Here is a 12,039-nt window from a genome sequence, read left to right as displayed (position 1 = left end):
AAGCTAATATACTTTGTTTACCTTACAGGAAACCTTCTGACCAGGTTCACCTGTGAATGGCTGCAGGGAGGAAGAAATGAACACATGTAGGAACTAGGACTTTACCCCCCTTTTAGTATAAAAGAAGCCTGAATTCTAACTCAGGGAAGATGGTTTTTGGGGACACTAATCTACCATCTTCTCAGTCTGCTGGCTTTCCAAATAAAGCTGCTATTCCTTGCCCCAACAACTCATCTCTCAATTTACTGGCTTGTCATGAGTAAGGCAGTACAACCTTGGACTTGGTAGCACTCTGGTTTAGTTCAAAATGGTTCCTCCTCTCCTCCCCCTGCTGGAAGCCCAAGGAGATTTTTCTCTGATATTTACTGTGGGAATCTGGTCAAACTCCTGGAAGTAAATCTCACAATATTGTGAGGTCCCCCTTTGATTGGATCCCCCTATAGTTTTTTACTCCTAGAATTGTGTGCACTGAGCCTCCAGCAATTTATCAATTACAGTTCAGGCTTTCCTACCCCTTCACTGGTTCCCGAGGTTTCCACTCCTGGGTCTCTGCTCCAGTAAGCTGTGATAAACTGTATTCACCTGTTTGTCTCTCCAATTTTGGGGTCAACAGTTTGCCCTTTGTCTTCCCCTCTCTTACAGATTCAAGAAGAGTTGTTGGTTTTTCAGTCTTTTTACTATTACTTGCTGTTAGCATGGAGTATGACTTCCAAGCGCCTTACATGGGGAAACTGGAAGACAGAAGCCCAAATTATACATATTAAATGGGTGAATTTTATGATATGTGAATTACATCTCAATAAATATGTATTTAAAATTTGAAAAAGGAGCGGCTGGAAAAGCTCCCCATACATTCTGGGGTTTTTAACTCCAAAAATTAATCTAAAGGCTGAAATTTAAAAATCAATCCACCCCTTCCCCTTTCTACCCACTACCGACTCCTATATCTTCATTGAAAGTGTTCTTAATGAATTACTACATTAATGGGTCTACCTTAATTAGGTAAAGACAAGGAAATGTCACTCACTCATAGCCTTATCCCAATATACTTGATCCTTTAGATCCTTTTTTCTGTCCAGGGATCAATCATCCCTAGGAGTTCCTAGAAAACTATATGAGCACAATTCAAAGAAATATCATCTTAAAAGGCACCTAGGGAACTTTCAGGTCAGTTGGAGGTTGGAATCACAGAAAGTATTTAGGCCTTGCCTGGGGTCATCCTGGTGTAATACCCAAATTTGAAGACGTTACTCTCTGAGAGCTAAATTAGTAAAAAACCAACCCAAAATAGAGAGTAGCTAATGGAAGAAATACATCATATTAAGAAATGGCTGTAAATGTTTTCCTGTTAAGAATTTTGAGAAACCCCTATTCATTATTAATTTATTCATACATTCAACAAATATTTATTGAGGACTCATTATGTGCCAGCCACTGTGTCAGGTACTGAGGTATAATAAGCTCTCAAGAAGCTTATCTAGAGGGGCTATCAAAGGTTCATAGGAAGCTTATATTTCATTGGACCTGGGATATAATTGAAGAAGTCAATAACCCAATTAACAATTATAATATATCAAATTCTTATGCCATAAATATATTAGTTGAGGGAAAATGGAGTAAGAAAAAAATGGGACCTGGATAGTAAGAATTTGGCAGTGTTTATTTAGTACTGTTTGAGAGAAGAACACCAATGGATATACATATTCCAGTATTAGAGAGATGGATGACATGATAAAACCATGACAGCTCCTTATATGGATTTTCCTTAATTTTAATCTTAAACTCCAAGACCATACATTTCACTTTTTCATAATTTTCTGTTTATCAAAAAACTTAAATTTCAAATATAGTTTCCCAGGAATCTTAACAACTTGGAAGGGGCATTTTAGTCAGCTATGGTTGACTTATGAATCAAAATTTGGATGTATAATTTGATGGTGGAATGATGACAGAAGGGAATGTTTGAGATCTGGGAAGTTCTAAAAACTATGGTATATATCCAATCCTCGGGCCTCTAATAGGGGAGTCTGAGAAGCATCCCTCAGGGCATGGTGCTGGTATGTGACGCCTACAGGTAAACATAGTATGGTGACTAAGGAAGAAGAGAGTGAGAAAGGGGTCTAAACATTGTCATACAAGCTAGGGTGCCTAAGGAAATTGTCAGGAGTAAAGCACACAGCTTAGCAGAGTTAAGGACCAGGAGTCAAAAAAACAAAGCAGCAAGTTAGGCAAACAAGAGATGGTACCCAAAAAAAACTTGAGGTGACCAGACTAAGCCAGTAGCTGAATTTGCCCTATTACAAGATTATTTTCATTACTGGTATGGTTTAATGGGGCTGAAAAAGGACAGACACCCTGGACCCCTCTTCCAGAGGAGAAAGCTAAAATGTCCTGGGTTTGCACTGGAAAAAAACCTGGGGTTCTCAAATAGGCTTCTCAAGAGGGGCTTATGCCCATTCTAATGACTCAATGATAGGAATTAGCTAGGGTTCTGCTGGAAATCTAGAACTTTGTCCAAAATATAATCAGCTTTCTTCAGTTGTTGACGTTGGTAGCTAGAATTCAGGCTTTAGGGGACTTGGCAGAGAGTGAGGGAAAAAAGACTTGAACCCATAAGAAGAAAGTCAGTTGGACCCAGAAGGCCATGTGGTTAAAGTCTACTATTTCTTCTACCTTGTACTATCTGTTGGTGGTCTTGTTTTCAGCACATTGGGTAAAGCTAATGTGCACAAAGGAGAGCCACCTTATACGACAGTTCAGCTTATACGTCATACACTGGTACCAAGCAATGAAAGACATATTGTTTACATAGATCCTCATAGTACAGGAAGACATTTGGAAGGTCCTCTTAGACTCCCCAGAGCTTCCTAGGTATTAGACAGCTATTTGGGATATTGGCATGAAGTCCAGGCTAATAATAGGGGCAAAAATTATAATTATCATGAAATAAGGCATTCTGGGGGAGAGAAGTACAAGAAGATGTTTAAAGAGAATTCTGCAGCAGCTAGATAGGAAGAGCACTTGAGTAAACCAGCTGAGATATCCTAAAGTACTTGGCTCATATGCTCTGCCCATTAACCCTGTTAAGTAATGGTAGTTAAATAAACATATAGAGAGCTTTGGAGAGGACCCTCTAAACTAGGATAAAATTAGACATTACTGCCAGGAAGTTGAGTAGTTCATGAAGACAGAAGATCTCTTTCACAATGATTACTAAACGCTGGTATAGATGAGGGGCAATAAAGAGGATGTTGTATGCTATACTCATGAGTCCATTCACTACCACTAGGATGGTATGAGAAGATAAAGATTATGTTGATAATGCTAGTGATGGTGTACCAGGACCATCATTTAGGAATGAGAAGTAGGTATATCAGTCATCCAGGTGTAACTCTAACCCAGGAGAAGAGGAAATAGCATACTATAGGTTTCTTGTGTTCAGTCAACAAATATTGAGCACCTATTACATGTTAGGCACTGTTCTAGACACAAGGGGATCCAGGATTGGGAAAAAAAACCCTGTCTATCCTTATGGAGCTTAAATAATAGTGAGGAAAGCAGATAATGAACAAGTTAGTCAATTAGTGATAAATGCTTTGAAGAAAAATAAAGCAGGGCAAAGAAGCAGAGCAACAAGTGTGCTATCTGCAGTAGGGTGTTCTGGAAAAACCTTGCTGAAATGACATTCTAGGAAGAAGTCTGAACAAACAGTAGAGAAAACCATGCTACCAGTTGGAGGGAGAGCTTTCAGATGGGGAGAATAGCAAATGCAAAGGTTCTGAGGCAGGAAGAAGTTAGGAGTATCATACCCGAGGATCACCAAGATTTCCTTTGGACCAGAATCAGAATTGTAAATGGGTTACTATGACTTGGTGAGTTCATATTGTGAAACATATGTAGCAATTAGGTATGGGTCTCTCTCTGGGTTGAAACAAATATCTATCTGGTTCTCTCACTTCTACACAACCCCTGGATCTCATCTAGTCCTTAACCTGACTAATATGCTATTGTGTGTTTGCCTCCACTAGAATGTAAGCTCCCTGAGGACAGACCCTGGGCACAAGCATGAAACCACTGTCTGTGCTGGAGAGTCATCTTTAGCTCTAGTTGGCATAGGATGACCCCTGGAGACCCTACAGCCTCTACTAGCAACAAATATTAAGGTTTCTGACACAGTGCACTGGCTTAAGACAAAGCTTCTTGATTCCAGTCCAGCAGATTCAGCATCACCTGGATCCTTGTCAGAAATGAAAATTCTTGGGCCCTACCTGGAACCTACTGAATCACAAACTCTGGGGCTGAGGCAGAGCAATGTGGTTTAACAAGCCCTCCAAGTGATTCAGATGCACAATGAAGTTTGAGAACCATTGTTCTAAGTTGTGGCGGTCTAGGAACACCAGTCACTTGAAGAATAAATCTGCATGTCTCAAAGGCCTGGGTGGTTCCTATGGAGTCATTTCTGCCAATGAGGATCAACTTCTTGAGAAAGCTAGCTCAAGAAAGAGGTTACAGGTAACAAGATGACCCCTACCGCAGGCTGAAGCACCACATTCAAGTCTTGATAAGGGCAGAGGTAAACAAAGTCTTTAGCCGAGGTGTGAAGACTCAAGCTTGGACCAGATACACTTTTTCTTTTCTTAAAGAAGAAAGTTTGGGGGGATATCAGAGAAGAGAAGACAAATAATCATTATATAAGACAATATTGGGAGTGAGTCTTCTACTTCAGATCTTCTGCTTTACCTCATCGAGCATAATGTGAAAGGACTAGCTGTTTAGCAAGTCCAAGGAATATATCTTCAGGCTCTTATACACATTTCCCTGGGTTAACTGAGAGGCAGTTTAACAGGGGGCTCAGAGTAGGGTGGTCCAAGAGGATAAATAAGATCATTTCTATTAACCAATGGAAGATGAAAAAAAAGGTTCCACAGGTCTACTGGTATCCTTGCATACTTGACTGAAAGAAAAGCATCTTTAAGGTTATTTTCCCACTCAATGATCTTTCCAATTTAGTTGACACTATAAAAGCCCTGAAAATTCTAGCTTCATGAAAACACAAGTTCCTTGGAGCTGGTCCTGGGAGGTTGGGATCGGGAGCTCAATGTTGAATGGTGACTAGGTTGAGATGAAGGCAATCTTGTTAGAGGCAGAGCTCCCACTGATTTTCCTTTAGCAAGAATACAGGTTCTTACAGCTTAGAAGTGGTAAGACCCAGAAGGCATAGCATGATTTGGCTCTTCTACTATCTTTATAGTTGGCTCCCCAGCTACTCCTCCCCTCACTCAAGTTGTAGTGGCCTCTCTACTCCTCCAATGAGCCAAACTCCTTCTCATCTCAGAGCCTACTGTCCCTTTTTCCAGAAAGCTCCTCTTCCCCCTTTGCCTGGCTAATGCATACTCATCTCTCAGGTTTTCCCAAGAAAGGGTCTTTCTGACTTCTCAGGCCAGGTTAGGTGCTCTGTTTTACACTCTGATTACATGGTATTATTTTCCTTCATTGTACTTGCATCATTCTAATTATCTAGCCACATGTGTGATCATGTGATTACTGTCTTCCTCCCACAAGACCATAAACCTCATGAGGGCAGGCAATGTACTGATTTTCCTTACTTTTTTCCCAGTGCCAAGTACAGTGCCTGACATAATATGTGCTAAACAACTTTTCTTGGAAGGAACAAAAAGGAGGGAGAGAAGGAGGGAGGGAGAGAAGGAGGGAGGGAGAGAAGGAGGGAGGGAGAGAGGAAGGAAGAAAAGGAAGGGAAGAGGAGGGAATGAAGGAGGGGAAGTAGGCAGGGAGAAAGGCGGAAGAGAAGGAATGGAGGCCCCAGTGGGGCAAATTGGGAAGATATTTGATTCTCAGTCTCTAATGGGAGAGTTGGAAGGGTTAAATGTAGCTCTTACCTGAGGCCTCAGTGCTTAAAGGCAGAAGTTGAACATCAAAATTTTGTCCATGGGATAATGCTGAGTTCAAACCACAGAAGCAGTTCCAAATGGGTCATCAGAGCAAAGGGGGTCTGAGGTGAGTATTAAGTATAGAGCAAAATGAGAATGGGAAAAGCAGGGAAGAAGAGGGCAAATAAGAAATAATCTATACAAATTCGGGAAACTGTAGGACAAGTCCACCAGCTGGGCTTATTTCTTTACCTAGCAGCTTTTTATGCATGGGCAAAGCAATGTCTGATTAAAGGGACACAGACCACACACAGTTGCCATATATAGATATGTATTCTTCCAACAGCTTAATAAATTGGAATTCTTGTATACAAACCATTTTCTTGTGAGTCTGGTTAACCCTGGGTACACTAAGGGGACTGAATTAAGTCAGAGTGTATGCCATTTCAAAGCTTAGGACTGGATCCTGGATCATGGTGCCCTGCTAACATGCTGGAGCTCAGTGAAACTCTACCTAAGCAGTCAGCTCCCTTTCCTACATCTCCAAGGCATCCTCTTTTTAAATTCAACATTTTTGAACCAAAGTTATCAAGCTCTTAACTTATTATCTCCCTTCTTGATCGTCAGCTCCTGGGGGAGAGGGAAAGCATCTAGTTCATTTTCTCATCTCCTACTGAGTCTAGTACAATGACTTCAAATAGTAAGTGCTCAAATATTATTGAATAAATATTGCTATATACTTCATAGGTGCTGGGAGTAATTACTCCAATGAATTTGTTAACTTCTTGAGGAAAACCTTTTTAGACCTGAATTCCTTCTGGAAATATAAGGAGTTGGGCTAAAGAAACTCTAAGGCATTTCCAAATTGTAAACTACTGGGACAATGACAAGGTTATGTTATAACCTCTCTTATCATTTCTAGCATATTATTGGGTACGTAGTGGGAACTCAATAAATGTTTGCACTGAACTGACTCCAATACAGATATATTTAAGTTGAGAAGAAACACATAAATGTGTTTTTGAAGTTTCATATAAATTGCCTAAGAGTTGGACACTACTTAAAGAGAAATTTGTTATTAAGTGGATTCTGAAGGTGAATATTTTTTAATGATATTTGGAATCACTTTGTGATATAATAACTCCTTAATTTATTTTTTTAAGTTTCACATTTTTATATATCAAGGTTCCTAATAATAGGTTAAACCAGATTAGCAGCTTACAGTTATGAGGGAGCCAAATGACTTACTATTGATGAAATCAAGCTATTCTTCATAGAGGGAACTGTCCCTCTTTCTGTAATTTTACAGATTTCTCTCTCTCTCTCTCTCTCTCTGTCTCACACACACACACACACACACACACACACACCCCAACTTTCTCCCCTGTGTCTTAACTCATATTTTGAATTCAGTAAGTCTATCCTAATTTATAATGCTACTCATAAATTTTTCACTTTCCAATACTCCTTTCCACATTCCTCCCCCTTGTTTAACCACGTGCCTCACCATTTTTAAAAATAGGTATGCCTTCCACGGAGTCTGGATCATCCATAGTATCTAGACTCTTCAAGGCGTCTGTCTTGGATGGTGGCTTTTGTATGAGCATGCTGCAAGTTGAAGCTTCCTCAGCTGAGAAGCAACATTTCTAGGTCACCCTCAAGGTGGGATTCAGGGAGGGGAGTGCTCTTTATTCTCTTTCACTTTCTCTAAGGCTCTCAGTTAGCTTTCCAGGGCATTTTTCACATAAATCCAGTGACAAATTAGAGAAGTGATGACTCTTATCAACAACTATCTTACCTCCAAAAGGTTCTACTATTTTGACATAAATGAGGTAAAAGCAGAACACATTAACTAGAAACTTTAAGACTGGGGTGGAAGAGAAAGTCATTTTTCTTTGGGACTCTATTTATCTTATAGGTTTTGGAGTGTCAATTCCAATGGCAACAAGGACTCCCACAGATGAACCTGGAAAGGTTGAAATAATTCACAAAGGACAGAGAAATCAACTACCAGCTCATGTGCTATAAATCTTGTTCTCCCTCAACTCCCAATTCCTCCTTACCTGCCTGGGGCCTATCCCCACACATCAGGCCAAAATCTCACCTGATACTAGTACAAGAAAAAGACAAGACTCAGTCATAAACATTTTATCATAGTGGGGATGGAAAAACAAGGTCAGTTGACTGCTAAAGCCTGCCTCTACACTAGTAAGTCTCATATCCTGTACTGTGATTCCCTGCAAGAGAACCCATTCTGTCACTTGAGTATGATCAGGAGACACTGGTACCTGTTCTCTGAGGAGTCCTGACTAACTGGCGAGACTGAATCACACACGTGAAAAATTTCAGATGCAACTCCTCTTTATGCACGGTTGTCTCCTAGAAATAGAGACAGAGTTTAATGCAAATCAACTGATCTGTGGAATGAATAAGATGGATAAAAGTGACATGGACCAGGTATGTTCAATACTAACAGGCCTTAGGACCTGACAGTATAAAATGTCAGCATATGAAGTGATACATATAATCTACTTTTATACATTTGACAGGGCAAGATATCCTGAACTCAGCACGCATCTTCTCCAGCAGCTGGGAGTAGCTAAATGGCTGGGGGCCTCCAGCTCAGCCAAGTCTGACCTCAGACTGTGGCTGTCATCTGGGTCTAGAGTGCTTACTCAGAAGCATTTCTCCAAGACTTCTAGACAGGGCTTGGGTCCTGAGGCCCGCCAAGCTGAGGGACTTGGTAACAAGTCTAAATGAACAAACACATTTCTTCTCATTATTTTCTCTTAAAAATAAAGATTAAAGGTTAATCAATTCGGTCCCAGGAACAACAACATGGCCATTTAGCTCTTCAGAGGGCAGAAATCTGGGTTTGACCCCAGATAGCTTTCCTCACACCTCCTGGAGGAGTGTTTCAAACTCCCCAGAGTTCTGGAAATTTCTACACGTTTCTAGAGTCCAACCTAAGCCAATCCCAAGCTGCTCCCCACCCCCTTTTCCCCAATGGCCAATCAAGCATGATGTAGTGCAAAGAGTATAGGGTTGCAAGTTAAGAAACCTGTTTACTAGGCCCAGATCTGCCATGTACTTTATAACTTTGGGAAAAGACTTCACATCTCTGAAACTCAGACTGAATGATCGCCAATAACCTCTACAAGCACTAACGTTTTGTGATTCTCAATAAAACATGAATCTAGCCTGAGTTAGATTTACCTCTCAGGTCAACATCTGTCAAGGTGGCCACAGGTTCTCGCAGATCGAGGGCCACAGCAAGAAGCTGCCATGGAAACCAGAGCGTAAGCAAAAATCGCCAGAGCGGAACCAGAAGGCAGCAGGTAAGGGGGCCGAGGGAACAGAGAAAAGCGAAGGACGAAGGGCAAACTAACAGTATTTTAACAACGAGAACGAGAAAAAGCCAAAACTGAAAGAGGAACTTATAACCACAGCCTTAGATGATCCCTTGGCTTCTCAGGCCTCGCCACACTGCGCAGGCGTTGCGCGGGTCCTCGACTCTGCTCTTTGACCTCTCACCCCACCCCCTTCCTCCGCTGCCACCGAACAGCTCTTCCGGTGTTGTGGAGGCGGTTCCGGTTCGCGGCGGTTCCCGGGTTTTGCTTTCCGCGCCCGGCCGGAAACCCCTTCGCATAGCAGCCGGTTCCGGTTCGGTGAGTGGCGGCGGGAAGCTGGGGGAGGGGTGAGGATGGAGGGAGCTTGGGCCGGGAGGCAGTACGGGCCCGGGCCCGGCAGCCTAGGCTGGGCTGGACGGAAGCGGGGACGGCTGTGGGGACGGCGCTTTTTCCTCTGCCCCGCCCCCTGGGACCACCTCCCCTCACCCCTGCTGTCTGCCGGCCGCGATCTGGCCGGTGGCCGTTAGTTAGGTTTCCCGAGGCCGTTCCTTGAGGCCTCTTTCTCCGGGGTCGAGGAGAGGCCGTCTCCCTAAGGTCACGGCCGGCCCCATCTCAGCACCCAGCCCTACGTGTGAGGAAAAGGCCGGTTGGGATTTCGGGGCTTTCCCGCCAGAGCAGGTTTTCTCTCAGGGGAAAGCTGTTTTCACCGGGAAGCTCCGCTTTTCTGTTATACCTGCTTCACCTCCCGCCTTCCTTGAGACCTGAAAGATATTTCTCGACTACTTCTGCGTGTCACGTAAACATTTCTCCAACTCTTTTTACTCTGTGGTGTCTCCCCGAGATGTCATACCGCTAGTGCCACCACCAGAGAGAAACGTCCGGACCCTCCTGCCCAGGTTATGAAAATCCCCTTAACCGCCACCGTTTGCTTACCTGGCTCATCGCCTTCTGGTAATTCCCTTCAACCGTCTCTTTCTTGGGGTCCCCTAACGTGATCTCTCTGGATATATGCCCAGTTTCTCTTGAGCTTGGTGATTTCTGTTTATCGGTGCCTCTGCAGTATTTCCACTATCTTGTTGGCAATAACTTGCTCCTTTATCACTTTCACGTCAGCCTTGTTAAGTCATTTCACCTCACGTTTGGTTCACTTATATTTGGGGTGGTGGTGATTCTTATGAAATTCATATAAGGCCTTTTATAGGCCACTAACTATTTGATTTAGGGTCCCTCTTCCAATTGGATGTTTTTGGATGGAGTAGATCGCATCATCTCCTAAATCTTTACTCTCTATAAAGATAATTTGTGTTAAGGACTCGTGTTGAAAGATAGATCACACTGAATTTGAAATTACAGTTACCGTGAAGCCTTAAGCATCTCTTTAAGCATGATCCCTTAACCTTCCAATTTAGAGTTTCCCATTTTTCCCTCTAGTCCCATTTTGGAAGCCTCATTTGTTTTTATCTTGAGAAGCCTCGTTCACTCTTAACCTAATTCCAATTAATTATCCCAACTGCAAAGATGGTCTTCGTATCACCCATCGGATGGCAAATCTAGAGGGAGCAAACGGATTAAAAGACAGGTTTTTCTGCCTCAAGCTATGACGTAACTCTTGACTGCTGCTTCGGAAGTCTTTCCTTTTCTTTAGCTGACTCCTACACCTCCTACCAATTGCACCAGCTTTATTTTATGGCTGTAATATCTGTTGATGAATCTGGTTTCCTCCCGTGGACAGTAAGATTCTCAGCAGCAGGGACCAGTTCTTATTCATCTTTGTATCACCAGTCCCCTGTATGTTATTGGTGCACAGTAAATGTTTGTGTATGAAAGAAAGTGAATCTTTGGTGTTTAAAGTATTAGAGTCTAATTGGAGAGATTCCTTGTAAAAATATGAAAAACAACAACAAAAGTACATAATGATATGGTACAAACTGTCTCATAAACATAATTTCCCAGAGTTCGTAGTAGGATAATTCATATGATCACTTCCACACCCTTCTCATATCATAAATTGTTCTTACTACATCTTGGTCCTGCATAAAGCTAATTGTACAATGCCTCTTCTCAATATATACTTTCAAAAAACTTCATCATAGCTCTAAACATTCACTTTTATTATCACCTCTTTGCATGTATGTAAACTTATAAATGTTTTACCATACTCATTACATTCTGTTATTGCCAGGACTTTGCCATCTTTTTTTTTCTTTCAGATTTCCTACTATCTTGTGTTCAGCTACTTACCTGACTTCATCTGAATACCTGTAACTACTTATGTTCTTTTAATAAATTAAATGAACAAAGTGAAGTAGAAAATGTGTTACTAGAATGCTCTTCTTAGAGGGAAAAAATTCTTATGCTTGAAAGAATTTGGTGGTTTCAGAGGTTCCAGGTCCAACATTTCATGTTGAATCTTGGGGTAAAATATTCCTCTCCCATTGTATTTGCAAAGTGGCAAAAAGGAAGTGGCACACTGAAGAAGCTGGATGTATTTGTATTAAACTGTAAATGTGGGGCTTTAATTCTTAAAATTATAAAAAAAGTGTGGATTCCCCAGAATTAGCTAGGGATTACTTTTATCTTGCCAATGTGTATGAATCCTTGAATAAGGATATGCTAAAGGATGTGATTTTGTATTGTTTATTGAAAGAACATTTGCTTGGAAGTGAGGATGCCTGGATTTTTGTCTTCCCTTTGCCCCATCTTTGTGATTTCAGGCAAGTCACTTAACCACTCTGGACATAATCTCTAACATTCTTTGATTTGCTTGCTTCCCTCTTCACATCTATCTCAGCAATGCAAAG

General features: G+C 41.7%; 2 protein-coding genes across 5 annotated transcripts in view; one reads left to right on the top strand and one right to left on the bottom strand.

The window, feature by feature from the left end:
• Nucleotides 1–9,336, bottom strand: part of PFKM (phosphofructokinase, muscle) — a 42,683-nt gene extending 33,347 nt beyond the window's left edge. Inside the window, exons 1-3 of one of the 2 annotated variants that reach the window (XM_060024660.1) lie at nt 9,105–9,336; nt 8,177–8,267; nt 5,898–6,010 (exon numbers count right to left, since the gene is read on the bottom strand). The gene's annotated coding sequence lies outside the window, so the exon portion shown is untranslated. Of the gene's footprint in view, nt 1–512; nt 673–5,897; nt 6,011–8,176; nt 8,268–9,104 lie in introns of those variants that run through there. The other variant, XM_060024659.1, reaches the window with a different exon arrangement.
• A 148-nt stretch (nt 9,337–9,484) lies between these two features.
• SENP1 (SUMO specific peptidase 1) overlaps nt 9,485–12,039 on the top strand; it is a 60,172-nt gene continuing 57,617 nt past the window's right edge. For 2 of the 3 annotated variants that reach the window (XM_060024665.1, XM_060024662.1), the window contains exon 1: nt 9,604–10,189. In XM_060024665.1, the coding sequence (XP_059880648.1) occupies nt 10,138–10,189 (52 nt within the window). In that variant the 5' untranslated portion in view covers nt 9,604–10,137. Of the gene's footprint in view, nt 9,557–9,603; nt 10,190–12,039 lie in introns of those variants that run through there. The other variant, XM_060024663.1, reaches the window with a different exon arrangement.

The sequence above is a fragment of the Delphinus delphis genome, chromosome 11 (assembly GCF_949987515.2).
Source record: "Delphinus delphis chromosome 11, mDelDel1.2, whole genome shotgun sequence".
Taxonomy (NCBI): Eukaryota; Metazoa; Chordata; class Mammalia; order Artiodactyla; family Delphinidae; genus Delphinus; species Delphinus delphis.
Note: the sequence above shows the minus strand (reverse complement) of the source record. Positions and strands in the feature narration are given on the sequence as shown.